At 31.6% G+C, this 22,604-nt stretch overlaps 1 protein-coding gene and 1 long non-coding RNA gene across 7 annotated transcripts; one reads left to right on the forward strand and one right to left on the reverse strand.

The window, feature by feature from the left end:
* The first annotated feature begins 4,971 nt into the window (after nt 1-4,971).
* Nucleotides 4,972-9,700, forward strand: LOC118070383 (uncharacterized). Of its 6 annotated transcripts, XR_004690768.1 has the most exons (5): nt 5,818-6,111; nt 6,255-6,511; nt 6,685-6,904; nt 8,526-9,199; nt 9,491-9,700. XR_004690768.1 is itself a non-coding variant. In XM_035088960.1 (4 exons), exons 2-4 carry the CDS (start codon nt 6,426-6,428, stop codon nt 9,503-9,505), a joined length of 321 nt encoding a protein of 106 aa, XP_034944851.1. In that variant the 5' UTR covers nt 5,841-6,111; nt 6,255-6,425; the 3' UTR covers nt 9,506-9,700. The 6 variants fall into 6 exon arrangements, 1 of the variants encoding a protein (XP_034944851.1); XR_004690766.1 differs by lacking the exons at nt 5,818-6,111; nt 8,526-9,199 and adding an exon at nt 4,972-5,305; XR_004690764.1 differs by lacking the exon at nt 8,526-9,199 and having other exon boundaries at nt 5,840-6,198.
* An 11,731-nt stretch (nt 9,701-21,431) lies between these two features.
* LOC118070400 (uncharacterized) lies at nt 21,432-21,801 on the reverse strand. The gene is made up of 2 exons (XR_004690779.1): nt 21,673-21,801; nt 21,432-21,592 (listed from the first exon to the last, which is right to left on the reverse strand). It is a non-coding gene; the product is annotated as an uncharacterized lncRNA (long non-coding RNA).
* Nucleotides 21,802-22,604: the final 803 nt, after the last annotated feature.

A 22,604-nucleotide genomic window follows, 5' to 3' on the forward strand; every position in this document is an offset into this window, starting at 1 on the left:
AAAAGATAATACGACTTCGAAGAAAAACTTTATTGTTTCAATATGCCACAATAGGATTCAATATTGTTCGATGAATGTAATTTTGTCAAGTTTTTACAGAAAATCAATAAAGTTAAAAGGCAAATACAACTTGAAAAATATTGTCTCGCATTGATATTTCTTGATAGAATTTTTTGCTTTGTAATTTTGTTGAAGGGCAACAGATGATTAATTAAAATAATACAACGTAGAAAATATATCTTTACTATTAGATATTCTCATAAAATTTTATATTTTTCGAGTGGTCTCATTCAATGAAGTTTCTACAGGAAATGAATACGCGCAATGTTTACGCGCAGTCTAACATCGAAGTTAGGCTCCTTAACATTGATTTTAACATCGATGTTAGTGTGCGTAAACAGCCTTAACATCAGTTGCTTAACTGCAGTTAAGGCTTTACTCAATGCGATTTTAAATCGCACCGATGTAACCGATTAAACACCGATGTTTAGTCTGCGCGTAAACATAGCATTATTTCAGACTTCGGACAGGCCGTAGGAACTTGGAGCCCTACTTGTGGAATAGAGGAAAAGATCTAGAAGATAGCAAGTATGGAGAAGCATTGAGACCAAAGTTCCAGAAAAGTGAAGATAAGCTGAGTCCAGAAAGCCAGTGCTTTGGAGTCCAGTCAATCCAGGGACGGGTAAGATCCAATTTACATCTAAATCTGCTTCTGCTGCTTCCGCAAATTATATCGAGTCAATCATTTACAGGAAGGAATGATTATAATCTTCTTTTTGGGGTTCCTTTTTATGCGAAAATGCCCGGGACCTTCCAGGTTTGGTTTGCTCTCGTAAGGAGTTGGTTACTTGTAAACTAAATCGGAGAGATGTAAAATTTTATTTGATTCCTGGATGATTTTGCTCTGGGTGTTACTGCTATTATTGTTAATAATTGAATGCAGAACTTATAGAGAGATTTAGATAATTATCCGCCGGAAAAACTCAAATTCAACAATTATTGACGTTTTTTTATTGTTGATAACGATTACAGGCTGTTATAAATAAATTATAGTGGCGAGAGTAGATATAAAATCAATCATTAACTGAAAAATTTTTTTTTTTAAACTGATATTTAACTTGTGTTTACGAATATTTTTTTGCAGTTAAATACGCGAGATCTATTCTTATCATTCAACCCACATTCAACCGTTATATACGTCCAGATATATCAAAAATATTTTAGTTATTCAACTAGTTTTTAACTTACGTTTAACTCCTTTTATTTAGTTAAATACCTAATATTTAACCGGGATTTAACCGGAATTCAATCGAGATTTAACCGCGAATAATCATTCAATACGCGAGTTATTCTACTGCTTTTTAACCGGTTTTAAACCGAGAAAAAACGGTTGAATTTTGGTTCGATTATTTAACCTGTTTTTAACCATTTTTCAATCAGAAAATAACTGGGATTTAACTTGAATTTACCCGAGTTTCAACGATTTTTCAACGTAGAATTGCAGTTCCGAGAAACCGCGAGGGATACACAAATGTTCGTGTAATTATTTTTAATATATTTATTTTATTGAAATATCTTATGTATATTAATCATAACGGATCGTGTTGGATGTATGTTTAATAATGCATGCCGGATGAACCATATGTGTTAAATAACCGTCAACTTCCCATTTTAATACATTTTAAAAAATGGAAAAATATTCCGTGTTATAATTTAACACATATTTGATGAATTATTGAATAAACATATATTAAATGTGTTATGATTAACTGCTTTTTTTTTGATAAAAGAATATATAATGTGCTCTCACTGTGTTAAAATAAAGCAAAAAATTTATTTGACTTACTTATACGCATTAAAATAACGCATATACGTCTTTAACCTGCTTCATTTTAATTCACATGGATTTGTAGTGTATGTTCAACGTTTGCTACCACCGATTTAGACCCGAAATGAACCTGGTATTAATGTTCTTCAAATAAAAGAATGTTTAAACTTTTATTTAAGCTTATTTAGAGGCAGTAACTCGATTGGTACATTTCCTGTTAAAAATGTCCTGCCCACACAATAGTCCCATTTAAATCGAGGCGCGAATGATAATTTTATTTAACATAGGAGAAAATTTGGGGCTGACTTTGAAGCAATAACTCTTTCGTTTCAATTACTGTACCTACCCGAGTCGAAATATTTGTAAATGTAAAAAAGTGAATAATTACTAAGTTGTAGTTATGAATCTTTCAAATTAGTACATATTTACTTTTTTGTATTAATTTTTTGGTAATTATTAACTTCCCAGTGAGAAGTTATAGTAATGGGTCCGATTTTGCGAATCCCGAATTTTGACATATCTCCACGTTTTAAGGTCCCCAGAGTCGAATACGATCGTCTTTCAGTGGACGTCTGTGTGCATGTGCTTATGTGCGTACGTTCGTTCCGAATTTTCCTGGTCGATTATCTCGAGAACAAAAAATGATATCGATGTGGGACCAATTGCATTCGACGCGTAATTATGTAACTTAGAACTGATTAGATTTTCAGCAAAATCGGTCAAGCCATTTTTTTTTGTAGAACCAAAAAACTAGTGAAAATGAAAAATGACCTGAATTTCTCAATTTATAAATTATACCATTTTTTAGACAAAATTTCGATATCTTTGAAAAAATATGAATATTAAATGATTAGAATACTTGTATGAAAATATGGTGACTATATTTCATCGAAAAAAAAAACTTTTAAAAAACAAAAAACAAAAGAATTTCAAACTTGTGTCAGGATTGAGAAAACAGCATTAAAGACGCTATAATAGTCAATAATAATTGTCAATAATATGGAATTGTGTCTATAACAATTGAATATTGTTACTAACAAGTGATTATTGATCATGGTAATAATTAAATAAAAAATTTTAAATTGTTATAAACAATAAAAATAGGGACCCATTCTATATATATGAGTACTTTTAACGCACAATTTTTTCTTTTACTAAAGAAATGTTACCAACCGTATGACATCAATGAAAACATATTTTTTTCGTGTATAACAATGAAATTTGTTGTGAACAATGAAAAAAAGGATCTATGAGGTAAATTCGAATTCTTCTAACGCACAATTTTTTCTTTTACTGAAATAAAGTAACTAACCATATCAAATGAATAAAAACAGACTCATTACGTTTATAACAATTCCATTGGTTATAAAGAATGGAAACGGGTTCTATTCGAATTGTTTTTTCATTTTTTTCACTGGGAAGTTGGTCGTGTGGACCTTTCGGGTCGCACCTAGACCACTACAGAGCACTGATATTTTTATTTGAAGGGTTGAGGATTATTGAGGATCAAAAAATCTTCAATATCTTAAAACTAACTAAAATTAAGATGCTGCTAGTGAAAATATCCTGGTAGGGGATCTTGTGGAGCTCAGTTATGTGAATTATAGAGAGAAAGTCGTGTTCGGCCGGAAAAATTACCAACTCTTAAACTTTACTCGGACAACTTCCTGTAGAAATGAAACGATTATCTAAATCTCTCTATAAGTTCTGCATTCAATTATTAACAATAATAGCAGTAACACCCAGAGCAAAATCATCCAGGAATCAAATAAAATTTTACATCTCTCCGATTTAGTTTACAAGTAACCAACTCCTTACGAGAGCAAACCAAACCTGGAAGGTCCCGGGCATTTTCGCATAAAAAGGAACCCCAAAAAGAAGATTATAATCATTCCTTCCTGTAAATGATTGACTCGATATAATTTGCGGAAGCAGCAGAAGCAGATTTAGATGTAAATTGGATCTTACCCGTCCCTGGATTGACTGGACTCCAAAGCACTGGCTTTCTGGACTCAGCTTATCTTCACTTTTCTGGAACTTTGGTCTCAATGCTTCTCCATACTTGCTATCTTCTAGATCTTTTCCTCTATTCCACAAGTAGGGCTCCAAGTTCCTACGGCCTGTCCGAAGTCTGAAATAATGCTATGTTTACGCGCAGACTAAACATCGGTGTTTAATCGGTTACATCGGTGCGATTTAAAATCGCATTGAGTAAAGCCTTAACTGCAGTTAAGCAACTGATGTTAAGGCTGTTTACGCACACTAACATCGATGTTAAAATCAATGTTAAGGAGCCTAACTTCGATGTTAGACTGCGCGTAAACATTGCGCGTATTCATTTCCTGTAGAAACTTCATTGAATGAGACCACTCGAAAAATATAAAATTTTATGAGAATATCTAATAGTAAAGATATATTTTCTACGTTGTATTATTTTAATTAATCATCTGTTGCCCTTCAACAAAATTACAAAGCAAAAAATTCTATCAAGAAATATCAATGCGAGACAATATTTTTCAAGTTGTATTTGCCTTTTAACTTTATTGATTTTCTGTAAAAACTTGACAAAATTACATTCATCGAACAATATTGAATCCTATTGTGGCATATTGAAACAATAAAGTTTTTCTTCGAAGTCGTATTATCTTTTGAATCTTTCTATTTTCCATACGCACCCAGACCACTACAGAGCACTGATATTTTTTTTGTAGTTATAAGATCCTATTGAAAAGATCAATAGGTTTACTCTTAATTTGATAGGAAATTTCGACAATATTAAAATTCCATCAAATATTCCTATTAAAGGATTTAGTATTTTTCTGTAGGATAGTTTAATAGGATTAAACAAATTTCAAAAAGGAAATAATTTCCAAAAAGATTTTACAGGAAATTTCCTATGCATTTGTCCTATTAAAACTTTGTTTTTCAACAAGACAGTTTTAGCACAGTTATTCCTGAGACATATTATTTATATGAGACATTAAATTTTTATTCATGCACGTTTTATACTGACTGCAACCATTATTCTCATCTATGTATGTAGAACATTCATAATAGTAGTATAAAAAATATTGTATACACAATAACTACATTTCACATTAGAAGCAAATAGTAATTACGATTTGTTACGTTTTGAAAAAGTATTCCGACATCAGAACGATGTTTAAATTCATCTTATTTTCTGTCTATGTATTAAGGTTGAACCAAGAATATCTGCAAGATTAAGATAAAGAGGAGAAGGTAGTTGATTATAAGTAAGCGGTACTGTAACTTGTCGATGTTACGGTTAGAGTGACCAAATCTAACGTGGTTTGAAAATAAACGCTATTAGTGAAGTTAATAATGATAATTTGAAAATGATTCTTTGGACGTTACGACGCATTCAACATGTATTTTACCTTTTACTGTTCAAGATATTTCTAAATGCATTTTCACCGAGTATCTGCTCTCGTCTAAATTATAAATGATCGATAGACTGTAAGTTTTAATTTTTTTATGAACATTAGAAATAACTCATTCAATTTCCCTGATAATTTTTTAATTTCTAAAGAATATCAGGTGTATGACTCAGTTTGTACAGATTTTTCTACTTAATTTTCATTAAAAAATTGGTAAAAATTAAGTCATACGCCTTATAAATAAAAAAAAAACCTTGTGAAACTGTGTCTCTAATTTAAAGTTATAAATTCAGGATTGTTTAGATCAGTAATGTTATTGTTACTCTACATAATTAATATTTATTTATTAATTTTTGAAAGTACGGTTCTCTACAATATTGTAAAAGTTATAAATTTTGTTAATTGTTATGTTAATCGTCTGTTGTTGTAAATTTATATCCAACAGAGTACTGATTGATCATACGACGCTATACGTCTCTATCATCAAGTTTTATGAACTAAGAGTAATAAAGATTATCTTGTGTTGAATTTCATAAACATTTACATCTTGGCAGTGAACCGAAAACTAGGTTGAGCATGTATTTTGTATTATCTGCTCTATGGAAATATCAATATTATAAGAATTTAAATCGATTCGAATACTTATTTAACACGGATCGTTTTTGATGTTTTTTTTTCTCTGAAGATTATTAGCGAAGTCTATAAAGTATTGTGGATTCTTACAGTCAACTTTTCTATACTCTTGATTAATGTCTGTCCAATAATATATAAAAAAAAAATAGCAGAAAAATTGTTTCAATTTCGTGTTATATTTTTTCCAAATTTATCCATAAAATCTTAAAATTTTTGTGTGAGTGGAATAATCAATCGTTCAAAAGAATTTTGGTAGTAGTTTTATATGTAAATATTAGTTCAAATTTAAATAACTTCCAATAAAACATGATCATTGAGGACAAAAATAATTATTTTTCTGTATGTGCATGTTAACATTCCGTGAAAGTCGTAGTAATGTTATTCAATTGTTTTAGGAATATATCAAGAACGTTGATATTACTGAATACATGTTGAAACACGATGATAGTTATATTAAAAGAATTTTCATCGATTCAAGTTCAACGGTTTTGGTTTTTACACTGAACTGATTTTTTTTTTCTATCATAACGTTATAAAGTGATGGTGCCTTGGAGTTTTATCCAACAATGAATCCAAATTATTTTAAAAGAAGTTTTATACCACTAATACTTTTGTATATGAGTCATAATTGCTATTTGTGCTTTGAAATAACGTAAGTACGTGCATTAAAAATGATATAATCATATCATTGACATAATGCAAAAACTGTTTACATATATTCTGTTTTTAATTGTTTACAACAAATTTATCCGAACTAACTTCTCTTATCGATCAACTTTTATAATGATATTCCTTAATCAAATTAATTATGTATTTTTCTTTTAGTCATGAAGATATCAGAAGTGCAATTCTCAGTCTCGCTCATATTATGCGAGAAAATACAGAAAAATTAGAAAGGCATGAATTCCGTGATCGTCAGGTAGATGAACAATTACGAAAAGCATTAATGGTTATTAGTAGGAGAATACAACTGATTGATAATTTCGAATCTCAATTTAATGATGTTAACAAAAAAATGGATAAAGTTGAGCAGTTCTTCATAAAGGTACTTATAAACAGTATTATTATTTTCAGAGAAATCACTCATCGGTTATAAAATTGTTTTAACATTTAAGGGCGTTGTGTAGTTGGCAACCCGAGTCAAACAATAAAACTTTATTCTGATCTAAAACCCATGACTAAATAAGGTTAGAATATAAACCCGATTTTGTTCTGCAATTTCAAAAACAGATTTAGTAATAGGTCTTGGTGTAAGATCAGAATAAGGTTCTGAAAACCTGATTCTGTTCTAAATTTAATAAATAGTTTTAGGAAAAAGATTAAAATAGATTTTTAAAGTAGTTTCATTTTTTATTTAATTTAAATGTCTTCAAATGAAATTATACATCTATTTATAATTCTTGTAATACACAAGTATCTTCATTACCCAGATCTCCCGCATACATGTCTTCAACCTATGTATCTTCATTATATGGAATCACCGGTGCAGTATTTTCATCAATTCCAGAAAGATACTCATACTTTTGGAGTGTTGATAGATTTGATTTATCTGTTGATCTTGTTTCTGATAATGATTGGTTCGAAATATCTTGTAATAAATTTTTATTCTCTTTTTGTGGTTCATCTTTGATTTGAATTCTTTTTTTTTTGTCTTCACACTTTATTTAAGTGTTTAGTATAGCATGTTTTGCATCTCCAGCTTTTCTTGTTATTAAATCTTAGAAAAAATTAAATGTATTATATTTTAGTATTATCAAAGTTACTTATTATAAGGCTACTTATCATAAATTGCTTTAAACATTTTTGGATGTATTTCTACAGTTACACGCGTGCCTTTATCTGACATAAATTTCAAAAATTTACCATAGATTTCAACAAGTATTCCAGTCGTTAGTTTTTTCCAATTTTGGTAATGATCAAATCGCAATTCCATAGCATTCAATCTATTTGAATCCGCATAAACTCCAGAGTTTTCAGCTATTTCAATTTTTCCTGAACCATCCTTAAAAACTTCTTTTGGATGCTGAAAATTTTATTAATTACAATGAATAAACTTTAAGGAAACTTGGAAAAAAGTACAATCATTTGTTATTATTGTTTAATTTACCATAATTAAATATTACCTCATTTGCTGTGTTTTTTTAGTGTATTTATAGACTAGAAAATTCACTAACTATTCCACCAATTCTATCATCTCCAGAGAAACTATAATAAGATTTTTTAGTATGGAAATACAATAAAAATAAAGCTTTCTGTTATTTATGATATTATAAATAGGACATAACACACCTTCCGATACAATAAATTCATTTTCATATATTTCTTCATCTTCAATATCGGTTTCATCATCTGGAATTTCATAGGCATTTCATTATATATCATCATATTATCTTCAGTTAATTCATCATTAGGCTCATGAACATTATAAAGATCAGAATTTATTATTTTTTGTGGTACAGAAGAGAATTTTTTTACTTGATTTTCATCGTGATTTACTGTTATCATTTCTTCAGTACAATTACGACGTACTATGTTTTTTGTTGATATAACACTTGTTGTAGAATCTATCCAATGAATTAGCGCAAATAAATCTATTTTATCTAATTGATCAGCCATCTTTGCTTTTTTTTTCAATCGTTCGCTTTGACGAATGCTTTTTTCGACAGGAAAGAACCGGCAGAACGCCGCGTAAACAAAGCTGCTTATCACGTAATTTACTGGAGAGATCAATCAAGCGAACGTGCTCGAAGTCGGTGATCTCAATGCGCGATATATACTTCATACTGACGAAGCAGTTACGTACAATAATGTCAGAATTTTTCTGAATGACAAGACGTCAGAAGAATTGTCGACGCCGATGATGAACCTCAGGTTACAAACACACATAATATGGCAGGCAGAATGGGATGCGTCCGAGACAGGTCGCAAAACATACTAATTCTTCCCAAACATAGCAGATAGACTTGATAATAATTGGATACGCCTAAACAACCTAATGACATCAATATTCACAGGACATGGCATATTTCGTGCACATCGTGCACTATATGCTACCGAAACGGACCCAACCTGCCCTAATTGCAATAGGGGAGACGACGACACAGTGGAGCACTTCCTGTTGCACTGTCCCGCATATAGAGACAAACGTAATGATCTCATAATGGTCATACGTTCGGAAACGAACGTTGACCTCAGCCTAACGTGGACTGAAATAGTGCAAAAATTCGTCCAAACAAAGGACACATATAAGGCACTCGAAAAATTTGTCAAGGCGTACGCAAAAGAGAAATTGTTCGAGGAAATTCGGAGAATCCGCAAGGGGGTGAGAGAAAAAAGGAAGGTAGCGTAAACGGGAGCAGCAATGCCCAACACACAGAATCCTCCAACCCTTAGAAGTAGTAGGTTATTACCAGCGCCGTAAAACATAGCTCGTGAACTTCATTGATCCACTGCATAGGGACTTTATTCTCCATTCACTTTACTTTTCTGCTTGTTCCGTTTTTTTTTCTTTTTTTTTCTCCTACTTTTGCTTCTATCTATCTACTTCACTATACTTTCAGGTACTTAACAATCTTTAACAATAAAAACTTTTACATATTTCAGGAAACACTAAACATTAAATTTCTTTCAGCTGTCGATAATATAATGGAGCCCCCATCACACCATAAACAACTGGGGCCGCCAACCAAACCGAATAAAACTAGTACTACAGGAGACCGAAATCCGAGCCCGGGGAGCGTGACATCCGTCCCCAATAAGATGTCAGTCAAAGGCATTTTTACAATCTTTTAAATTTAAATCTTTAAATGTATAATCTTACTGATTGTCAATCAAATTCTATGATGCCCAGATTTTTTATCTAATGATTATTTTAAAAATAAGCTTTATTCTTTTAATCTTTTGAAATCGGTTTTTTTTTATTTTCAATCATTTAATATTCAATCAAATTATAAAAATTTTTCTTTTTTTAATGTTTATCATTTCGTTGAGCAGTCAACTTAAGAAATTAGGACTGGTAAATTATTTTGCGTCGGTATAGTAGAAAAAACATTCAACTAGTGTCACTGTTTTCTGAAAGATGACAGTAATTGCACTGTTTCTGTGGGGAACCGCTAGCTGGTAAATTGGGAAGTTACCGGCGCGGAGCACCCACAAGCTCAAGAGTTCCTGCAATCGCCGTACGGGCGTGAGAGTATTCAGTATTTGTCAGGCTTGTGACGCTTCACGCACTTGCAATTATATTTATATTTGTTATTAATTCTCTACGTATCTTAAATAAATAAATTTATAGTTAAACAATAATTGAGTGTTCACGTTAATAAATAATATATGTGGATGTTCCCTAGTCCCCACATATTGGTGACCCCGACGTGATTTGCCTTTTGTGTGCAAGATACCCTTTGTTCAGAGCGGCCATTGTGGTTTTTCCACGTGCACGTAGACAATTGACTTTTCAAAAAATACTTGTTTACCGTACAGAACTGATAAAGTATCATGCCTAATATACAACATTCGCCTCAACCACCTGCACCAGGTACCACTGAAGCTGATCAGTCGCATCAAGATAATCTAAACTCGCTTTTACTTGTTGACACCGCGACGGCAGATTCTTCAAGATCTCAGAACCAGGAAATGATTGTTACAACAGCAGCATCATCACAAGTTAATCTTGCTCAAAGTATTCCTACAACATCTACTACAACACATCAAGACAGGGTACCACCATTAGTGTCACAGCCAGGGTATTTTCATGTGCCACAAGGTCATACACCTTATCAATACGGTATGTACAACCCAGCAGTAAATCAAGCCACATCAGGGGATGTGAGAATGAGGTTTCCACCAACATTACCACCTGGTCAACCGCCATTTTATCTGCCACCTAATCCATATGCTTACCCAGTGATTCCTCGTGCAGCTAGAATCGAACGTAAAGAGTTACCAAGCTTCTGGCCGGAGAATGTCAAGCTGTGGTTCACATCAATTGAAACAACCTTCAACAGCAAGCAAGTTGTAGATGATCAAAGCAAATATGAAGCAGTCATTGGCAGGTTAGACCAGGAGCACCTTACTGCCATTGAGCACATAATTAGCAGGCCACCTGAGCAAGATAAATACAAAGCCATCAAAGACGCACTCATCTCTCGATATGCTATGACTCAAGAGAGTAGCTTCAGAAAATTGGTCTCGGGATTAACTCTTACTGGAAAAAAACCTTCAGAGCTCTACGCCGAGATGTGTCGTCTTGCTGACAACGCCTTAGATGCTTCATTCATCAGGACATTGTGGTTGGATAGGCTGCCTAAAGACATTCAAATCACCTTGACAGCAGCTGAATCTCTAAGTAACAAGGACCTAGCTCTCCTAGCTGATAAAATGACCGAGATTCTCAAGCCCAAGTCAACTGAAGTTAGCACAATTGCAGCAGTATCTAAGCCTGAACCTCTGAGTGAAATTGCTGAACAATTGCAAGCATTAGCTGAGGAAGTACGCAAGCTGTCTTTGAGGGTAGATTCAGTGAGTAATAAGGGAGGTAATCGCGGTAGATCACGCAGTTCAAATTCAAGCTCGTCTAGAAGCCGTTCTAAGTCTCCTAACTCTAGTGAAAGAGTCTGTTTTTATCACAGATCATTTGGCGACAAGGCCAAGAAATGTTTGAGGCCATGTTCATTTGAGAGCAACCAGGGAAACGAGGCCAGCCATCAATAGACTCGGCGACTGCTGATGGTGTAAACAGTCCTCGCCGGCTATTCATCTTAGATCAAATTTCTCAAGTGCAATTTCTCATAGACACTGGAGCACAAGTTTCGGTCATTCCACCAGCTCACAGTGACAGAAAGCAGCCTACTGGTCAATTTTTATACACAGCTAACCAAGGAGTTATTCAAGTTTTTGGAGAAAAAGCTCTTACACTCAACCTTGGACTTCGCAGACCAATTAACTGGATATTTACCATCGCTGATCTACCATATCCAATCATTGGAGCCGACTTGATGTATAAATATAATATAGCAGTCGACTTAAGTCACAGTAAAATCATTGACACTAGCACTGGCGCTGAATCATCAGGTACGTTTGCACCTGCACCTTTTAATACAATTACATCGTTAAGCAGTAATTCACGTTACTCATCCATCCTTCAAGAATTTCCAGGTCTTTTAGGCAATCCTTCCAACAACGCTTCAAAGAAACATTCAGTGAAACACTACATTCCAACAACTGGTTCGCCATGTTCTTGTAGAGTTAGACCACTTCGCCCAGAGCGTTTGAAACAAGCTAAGGCAGAGTTCCAACTCATGATTAACTTGGGTAACGTCAGACCTTGTAGTAGTCCTTGGTCTAGTGCCCTACACATGGCAGCAAAGAAAGAGGGAGATTGGAGACCTTGTGGAGATTATCGGCAACTCAATAGCCAGACAATCCCAGACCGATATCCTATCGCTCTTATCCAGGATTATACATCAATCTTAGCAGGCAAGAAAATTTTTTCAAAGATCGACCTTAAAAAGGCTTTTCATCATATTCCTGTTGCGGAAGAAGATGTGCCTAAAACCGCAGTGCTTACACCGTTCGGTCTCTTTGAATTTCTCTGTATGCCTTTTGGTCTTCGGAATGCTGCGCAAACTTTCCAAAGATTCATCAACGAAGTTTTATCAGGCTTAGAATTTGTTTACGCATACATCGACGATCTACTCATCGCTTCTACAACTCAAGAAGAGCATGAAGAACACCTTCGTTCTGTCTTCAAGCGACTCAACGAGTATGGACTATGCATCAACGCTGATAAATGTGTTTTTGGTTCAGATCAAATTGATTTTCTTGGTTATCGCATTACTCCTGATGGTGTTGCACCTCTACCTGATCGAGTTAATGCACTAGTCAACTTCAAAAAGCCTGAAACTATTGCTGAGCTACGTCGCTTCATAGGCGCAATTAATTTCTATAGACGACATATCAAGAATGCAGCTGCAACTCAAGCACCACTGAACGACCTTCTCAAGGATTCTAAGAAAGGTGATAAACGTCCAGTTCCTTGGACCTCGATAACATCAAGTGCGTTTGATCAAATGAAGCGTCAACTTGCTCAAGCCACGCTGTTAGCTCATCCAGTTCATTCAGCAAGTCTACGGTTAACGACGGACGCCTCCAGCTCAGCAGTTGGTGCAGTCCTCGAACAATCAGCAAATGGTTTTTGGCAACCATTAGGATTTTTTTCACGCAAGTTATCACCAGGTCAACAAAAATACAGTACATATGATAGAGAACTGACAGCTATCTATGAAGCTATTAAATACTTTCGACCTTGGTTAGAAGCAAGAGATTTTGTTATCAGAACAGATCACAAACCGTTAATACACGCTTTTCGACGTAAGAATGATAAATCGACTACACCAGTTCAACTTCGACAGTTAAGTTTTATCAGCCAGTTCTCAACAGACATCCAGTATATCAACGGTGCATCTAACAGTGTGGCAGATGCTTTGTCACGTGTAGATGCTTTGCGATTTCCTACAACGATAGATTTTAACCAGTTGGCTCAAGCTCAAGCTACAGATCAAGAACTTCAAGAACTTCTAGCTGATGATAAGTCATCCCTCAAGCTCCAGAAACTCACCTATGGAAAAGATCATCAGGTCATATACTGCGACGTGTCTACAAACGATATCAGACCGTACGTTCCTGAGCAATTTCGTCGTCAAGTCTACGATACATTTCACAACCTGTCTCATCCTAGTGGGCGAAGTACTAATGTGATAATATCACAGAGGTATGTCTGGCCATCGATGAACAAGGACATCACCTATTGGGCACGCAATTGCGTCCCATGTCAGAAATCAAAAATCGGTCGTCACGTACACACACAACCAGGTACTTTCACAAATCCAGACCAACGATTTGATCATGTGCATATCGACCTAGTTGGACCACTTCCAGAAGTTGATGGACTCAAATACTGTCTCACCATGGTGGACAGGTTCACCAGATGGCCGGAAGCCATACCTGTTAAAGACATCACAGCTGACACGGTCGCAAATGCTTTCTTTACTCATTGGATCGCCCGATTTGGATGTCCCAAGATAGTAACCACAGATCAAGGTTCTCAATTTGAAAGCGCCTTATATACTTCTTTACTTAACCTAGTTGGTGGCAAACGCATCCGTACCACTGCTTATCATCCACCTGCCAATGGTTTAATAGAGCGATGGCACCGTACAATGAAGGCAGCTATCATGTGCCACCAGAATCCTCACTGGACCAAAGTGCTGCCTACAGTTCTCTTAGGCCTGCGGACGTGCTACAAAGAAGAGTTAAAGGCCTCGCCAGCTGAATTTTTATATGGGTCGACACTTAGAATTCCAGGAGAATTCTTCACGCACGAAGATCCGCCAGAAGATCCTAACCTTTTCTTAGAAGACTTTCGAGTTCACATGAGAAACGTCAAGCCAGTTCCTGCTGCTCATCATTGTAAACAGAAAACCTTCTGTTACAAAGATTTGTATACCTGCTCACATGTTTTTCTCAGAGTAGACGGTGTCAAGAGACCGTTGGAGCAACCCTACTCAGGCCCTCATGAAGTTATCAAGAGATTGGAGGGTGACCGCACTTTTCTTATCAATTTAAACGGCAAAGAAACAGTGGTAAACGTTGAACGTCTCAAACCAGCACATTTAGCAACTGATGACGTTTTCAACACTCCAAATCAACCTAGTGCCTTACAACAGACTAATCAGTTTCAACAATCAAATTTGGACCCAATTCCAAGTACTTCTCAACAGACAAGTACTGCTCAGCAGTCAGAGACTGCGAGTCAACCGACTTTACTTCAACAACGAGACCTACCTCAGCCATCAAGCCTTCAACCATGTCAGACAACGTTTTCTTCATCTCTACGGACGTATCCTGCCAAGAAGAAGAAGAGAGTCAACATAGATCTCTCTAAAAATCAAATCCATGAGATCTCTGCCGCCTTGCCTTCACTAGGAGGGGGTGGTGTGGGGAACCGCTAGTTGGTAAATTGGGAAGTTACCGGCGCGGAGCACCCACAAGCTCAAGAGTTCCTGCAATCGCCGTACGGGCGTGAGAGTATTCAGTATTTGTCAGGCTTGTGACGCTTCACGCACTTGCAATTATATTTATATTTGTTATTAATTCTCTACGTATCTTAAATAAATAAATTTATAGTTAAACAATAATTGAGTGTTCACGTTAATAAATAATATATGTGGATGTTCCCTAGTCCCCACATTTCGAATCAAAAATTCAAAATGCTTGTACAAAGAAAAGTCTTCTTTCTGGCTCATGTAATGTCATGTAATTCCTACTACATAAATAACGATGTTTAGGCTTATAATCTAATGATAATAACATTTTTATCTTAATGTTAACGTAATAACGTAATCCAAGTGAAAAAAATTTGAAAACTGAGTTATTAAAAAGTTGAAAAACTCCAAAAATAATCTCTGTCAGTATTATTCTCTTCTTTAATAAACATAAACAATTTTTGTGCAACGAAAAAAAAAAAGTTTTATTACTTAAGTTTTTATAAAAATAAATCAGTATTTGTAATAAATACCTCAATTTACCTGAATTTAAATATAAATATAATATGAATATAAATTTATTAATAAATTTTAATATAAATCACTAGTCAATTCAATTATTTTAAAATAAAATAATCAGGGTCAATTAAAGAATTCAAAAATCATTCCTGAAGTTATAAGTCTAACTTTTATTCATATTTAAGAAAATTTACATTTGCTGGTATCTCTCTAACTTTGGTTATCTACACTTCCAAATTATGAGCCACGTTGTCTCAGCTCCCGTCGAATATTTGTGCGTTCAACTACTGCCCACAAATATTCTGACAATGTCATCCTATATATAAATTGATATTATAACAAATTATTTAAATTTAATATAAAATAATTGAATAAATTCAAATCATAATCACTAAGCTGAAGCTGTTTCTGAAGCTGAACATCATGATGCTGAAGTTGTTTCTGAAGCTGAAGATGATGATGCTGAAGCTGTTTCTGAAACTGAGAATGATGATGCTGTCTTAAGTGTTGAAGAGGATGATACTGAAGCTCTCCCAGGAGTTAAAAATAATAATTCTCCCAGGTGCTGAAAATGATGTTGTAATGATGCAAATAGGTAATAAAAATTCATTTTTCCTGAATTTAATATATACTCTATGACTCTATACCGATTTGATAATAAATTTTTTGAATTAATATTCCAGCAAGAGAGAACAACTCTAATGGATCAGGGCTGTGGAGAAGTATTGATGGTTTCGACTTTGAAGACGTAGAAATGGAAGAAGACAATGATGAAGAAATATGCGCTATTTGTTTAATAAATAAGGCAAAAGCCAAATTTTCTATGTGTCGTCATATATGCTTGTGCCTTAAATGCACATATATGATTGAACACTGTGCAGCTGCATATCGGCGACGTAACTTGAGCGTAAAGTATAAATACATAATTTGCAGACAAAAGTCACCGGCGATTGTTCGAGTCATTTTCTAATTATTATTTCTATTCAGGGATAGACTTTAATTTTCATAGTTTATTCTATCCAATTGATTTAAATTTAATCTCAGTTTTTAGTAAAAAATATTCTTATAAATTACTTTCATTACTCTCTAAAATAATGAACAAATGAAAGAATATTAAGTCTTAAGAAAAGTAAATTATAATTATTAAGATTAAAATTACGAGCTAATTATTATGTTCAATGGACGAGTAAAAAAAATATAAAAATCTACATTTACAGTCTAAAAACCTTAAAGTACAAAAAAAACCTTTCTTAATTTTTCTAAAGCAGTATGTTACTCGTTACATGTTGATCAATAATACTATTTATTAGACAGAAATTTATTTTCTTCAACCTCATTTGTGCTACACTTCTTTAGAATAGAAAAAACAAATTAAGTTATTTTTTTTTAAAATATACTTATTATTATGTAACTTACATACACGTATAATATATTTTTATTTGAGTAATTAAAAATACTTAATGGAAAAATTACGTTTTTGTGTTAAAACTAATTGTCGTGTGAACTAAATTGAGTAATGATAGAAATTTTATAGGATCTTAATCTTATTTCTCTTCAATACATAATTTATTTGTGTGAAAATTTATTTTGTTTTTTAGAAAATATGTCATTAATGAAAAAAGAGTTCGAAATAAAAATTATATTAAAAAAAAAAATTACACAATGGAAGAAACTAACTTTATTAGAAAAGTTAAACTAAGCGTAAATTAATGATACAAATAATATATTTTATTTTATTTATAATTACGATAATACTAGAAGACTGTCTTACTGATAGTCAATTAAAACACAAACTAACTAAAGAAATAGCAAGTAATTCAGTAACTTAAATGAAGTATATTTTTATTATTTTGAATTGTGTAATTGATATTGTAAAGAAATTAACTCAATATAACTTGATGTGGTATATCTCTAACGATGGAAAATATCGATATGAGTAATTGGTTTTGAAGAAAATTATGCTCCATTTCAAGAAGATCAATATAATATTTATTTTTGGTAAGTAAAGTTGTTATTAAACAGTTCAAAATTCAAAATCATTAAAAAAGATAATTATTTATCTCTATATTTTTTACATCACATTCTTCATATTGAATTAATATTTAATATTAAGAGAATTATTATAAACAATTTGAAGAGCTTTGAGTAAATAAATTATGGCCATTAATGTTGGTAGTAAATGAGTACATCCTTCCTGTTGGATGATATTATTTTTTATGAAAAATTGTATACATATATGAGTTATATCTTATTTTATCTTACCATTGAAATACGATATCAATGATAATAAATACTGAATTTTTTTACTTAAGTGTGACAGAAATGAACATATTACTTGTAGACATAATTCGTGATGAAGTTTGAAATCTATTCAGTTTGATACAATCATTGGATATCCAAAAATAAAATTATAAATAAATTACCGCTCTTCCTACGTTAATGATAAGAGTAATGATGAACACTTTATCAATATTATTTTTTAACAAGCTTTCTTGTACAATTTATAACTTACTTCTAAATTTAATGTATCCAAACCAATGTTGTCTATGCTTCATAATGCAGGATATTTTCCATTTATGCATTCTTTGTTAAATTTATCTAATATAGATGATATTTTTGTTCGATTATATAAAAAAAATCCTCCTTCTTTATTACTGATAACTTTTTTATCAGCTTCAGGATTTTCTGCTATAATAACTGGATGACTTGGTTTCTTTTATGTAACTTCACATATAATCTTCATTGAAATTACATGGCTATTTTAAATTATTATTTATTATTATCATTAGATTATAAGCCTAAATATACACTCGGCGTCATTAAGGCTGGGCTGAAGTCAGAGAGGCGACTGATTCCCCCTATCCAAATACATGGGATCGGGATATTTTTAATTTCTTCGCCAATTTACTATTATTTCTATAAAATTAGGTACCAAATTACAGAGGAATCAATGCCGGACTGACGTAAACAACAATTTTTTGTATATAGTTTATATTTTCATTGAAAAAATTAGAAAGAATAATGAAAAAATTATGAACTGACTTGCCGCGCTTAAATTCCAAGATGGCGGCCACATCATTCAGATGAAAAATCACTAATTATGCTATTTTTATACGTTTTTTGCCCAAAATTCGTGTTTGCGTCAGTTCTTGCCATCTGTCTGAATGTCAAAAAAATCAATTCATAGTATAAAATTGAATAATTTAGTAATAATTAGAAATATTGTATTCCAGATGATATTCTCCGGAAAATTAGTTTGAAAAAATTCCGATGGGTGACAGCATTATGCTCGTAGATGACCTCAGTCATCCATATTGAAAAAATGCTCAATCCGTATCCAGAACTGATGGTGCCCTGCATTTTGGTAAGTAATTTGTGTATGAGTGTTACGTTTAATATATGTATGTCATGTAAACATAGTGCATACATGTAATACTCCTATATTGCTAGTCGGTATAGGGAGAGAGACTTAGACATTACGGTGCAGACATATATGCGTTTGTCTCTCTTATTATACGCTGCGACTTGTGCGCATGATCGTAAATGAAGCGTGCGCATTAGATAGCATTTCAATTTGTACAAGAAATGAGATATGAGATATTCATTTTGCATATGAAGTAGCGTCTGTTTTACATGCTACATCCAATTTTTTATATATTTTAATTGACTCCATGTAAAATGTCAAGTTTGTATTATACAATCAAAAGGCGACGCTACTAAAGGCACAATGCCTTTATTATCGCAAATAAAAAATCGCGGACCATATATAACACCATCAAAGGATCACATGGCTATTTGCAAAGTTTGCGAACAGATTATCAGAAAATATCAATCGGAAATAAGTAAACCTTCAATTAAACCATTTTTTAATAAATAAAATATTTAACAACATAGGGATGCAATTTGACAATAAAATCATGAATGAACACATTTTATCACAAGATATTTTGGATAATCATCGATCGCAACTTTGCAAATACGTTATTGAATTATATTTAAATACTCGGTTACATTATGAAGCCAAAAAAATGTCCAAGAAGGATCATTTTATAAGACAAAAATATACAAAACTCGTATTATTTAAACACCAATAAGTTTAATAATGTATAATTTGTTATACTGGTATGTGTAAATAATAAATTATTTATTGTTAAATATTATTTTTTTTATCTTAGTTTTTTATTTCCTTATATCCTTTAATCAATTCCCCATTTTTTCTGAAATGCCTGTTTCAAATATGTTGTTCATTTGAATGAAGGTGCTTATAAGAAGTAGAATATGCAAACTTTATTTTAAAAAAATGAAATAAAATCTTTTTTCATTAACAAAGAAAAAAAACATTTCCATTTGTAAATTGTTTAAAATTAATTTCAGAGCTCATGAATGCTACATTTTTTATACAGTAAACTTTTAAGTTATTAAATAAAGATATTTAAAATCCAATAGCTTGTATGCTATTTTTCATTATCATTATCACATTTTAATTGTATTTAGTGTATAATAATTGTCATTAAAATATAGACAGGAAAAAAAATATTTTTTAAATTAATAATCATGAATATTTATTTATCATCATCACATTTATATATGTATAATTAAAAAATAGGAGTGCAATGTCAACTATTGTGGTGATGCACAAAAGTGATTAGTATGTAGTTTGTAAAATCTAATACAAAAATAATAACTCAAAGGAACAATAATTGACTTAATTATTATTTTTCGCATTTATTACATGTTATTTTACTACTGTGGATGTTGGGTCAAACTCAAGGAGTTGGGGCAGCTTGGGGAAAAGACTTTAAAATTTTAATTCTCCAAAAACTTTCAATTGTAATTTTTATAAAACAATTTAATTTATACTGGTATTTAAAAATATTATTTATAGTCATCGAATTGAATTAGAATTATTGAACAATAAAAATTAATTTGTTCTTACAACTTTAGATTATTTTATTTGTTATAAATTTATTTACAAAGAAATAATGTATAGAAATACCTTTGAAATTAGATATTAAATTATTATATATAAATGATTTAATTATTATACATGTTTAAACAATTATTAATTGAAGTTATTCTACTAATAATAATAATAATAATAGAGAAAAGAAAAGAATGAAGAAAAAAAAAGATTTGAGTACCCGAGACTCACTGCCGGAGTCGGGAGCTTTACCGCTGAGCGGGAGCGTGACATCCGTCCCCAATAAGATGTCAGTCAAAGGCATTTTTACAATCTTTTAAATTTGAATCTTTAAATGTATAATCTTACTGATTGTTAATCAAATTCTATGATGCCCAGATTTTTTATCTAATGATCATTTTAAAAATAAGCTTTATTCTTTTAATCTTTTAAAATTGGTTTTTTTTATTTTCAATCATTTAATATTCAATCAAATTATAAAAATTTTTCTTTTTTTAATGTTTATCATTTCGTTGAGCAGTCAACTTAAGAAATTAGGACTGGTAAATTATTTTGCGTCGGTATAGTAGAAAAAACATTCAACTAGTGTCACTGTTTTCTGAAAGATGACAGTAATTGCACTGTTTCGAATCAAAAATTCAAAATGCTTGTACAAAGAAAAGTCTTCTTTCTGGCTCATGTAATGTCATGTAATTCCTACTACATAAATAACGATGTTTAGGCTTATAATCTAATGATAATAACATTTTTATCTTAATGTTAACGTAATAACGTAATCCAAGTGAAAAAAATTTGAAAACTGAGTTATTAAAAAGTTGAAAAACTCCAAAAATAATCTCTGTCAGTATTATTCTCTTCTTTAATAAACATAAACAATTTTTGTGCAACGAAAAAAAAAAGTTTTATTACTTAAGTTTTTATAAAAATAAATCAGTATTTGTAATAAATACCTCAATTTACCTGAATTTAAATATAAATATAATATGAATATAAATTTATTAATAAATTTTAATATAAATCACTACTCAATTCAATTATTTTAAAATAAAATAATCAGGGTCAATTAAAGAATTCAAAAATCATTCCTGAAGTTATAAGTATAACTTTTATTTATATTTAAGAAAATTTACATTTGCTGGTATCTCTTTAACTTTGGTTTTCTACACTTCCAAATTATGAGCCACGTTGTCTCAGCTCCCGTCGAATATTTGTGCGTTCAACTACTGCCTACAAATATTCTGACAATGTCATCCTATATATAAATTGATATTATAACAAATTATTTAAATTTAATATGAAATGATTGAATAAATTAACAAATTATATAAGTACCTTCCATTTCTCAAGGACTCTTGTAAATTATTAATGTACAAGTCAATTGTATGTTGAATTGCTCGAGAATGATTCTGTCGTGTAGTTTCATTCATTATTCTACAATATTCAATGTCACTGTCACAAATTATGTTTATTAATCGATCTGAAAAATGAAATTTAATTCAATACAGAATTATGAATATGTATAAATATATATATTAAATGTGTTTTAATATTTACCCAAAAAATTACTTTTTTGTGTTAAAACTAATTGTCGTGTGAACTTAATTGAGTAATAATAAAAATTTAATAGGATCTTAATTTTATTTCTCTTCAATATATAATTTATTTGTGTGAAAATTTATTTCGATTTTTAAAAAATATGTCATTAATGAAAAAAGAGTTTGAAATAAAAATTATATTGAAAAAAAACCTGTTTAAAAAATTTCATTACACAATGGAAGAAACTAACTTTATTAGAAAAGTTAAACTAAGCGTAAATTAATGATACAAATAATATATTTTATTTTATTTATAATTACGATAATACTAGAAGACTGTCTTACTGATAGTCAATTAAAACACAAACTAACTGAAGAAATAGCAAGTAATTCAGTAACTTAAATGATTGATGAAACAAAAAAAGGAAATATATTGAAGAAAAATTCAATTTAAAAGTAAAGTATTTTTTTATTATTTTGAATTGTGTAATTGATATTGTAAAGAAATTAACTCAATATAACTTGATGTGGTATATCTCTAACGATGAAAAATATCGATATAAGTAATTGGTTTTGAAGAAAATTATGCTCCATTTCAAGAAGATCAATCTAATATTTATTTTTGGTAAGTAAAGTTGCTATTAAACAATTCAAAATTTAAAATCATATAAGTATTTTGAATTTTTGATTGAAAACAGTGTAATTACTGTCATCTATTAGAAAACAGTG

This window comes from Chelonus insularis, unplaced genomic scaffold, assembly GCF_013357705.1.
Source record: "Chelonus insularis isolate UGA/USDA-ARS -01 unplaced genomic scaffold, ASM1335770v1 contig_57_pilon, whole genome shotgun sequence".
NCBI lineage: Eukaryota > Metazoa > Arthropoda > Insecta > Hymenoptera > Braconidae > Chelonus > Chelonus insularis.

Bases quoted from the DNA above. Each gene is read 5' to 3' on its own strand.
- LOC118070383 (XM_035088960.1), top strand. From the start codon at position 6,426: ATGAATCCAAATTATTTTAAAAGAAGTTTTATACCACTAATACTTTTG. The intron at 6,512-6,684 runs GTAAGTACGTGC...TTTTTCTTTTAG, and splicing joins TATTTGTGCTTTGAAATAAC to TCATGAAGATATCAGAAGTG.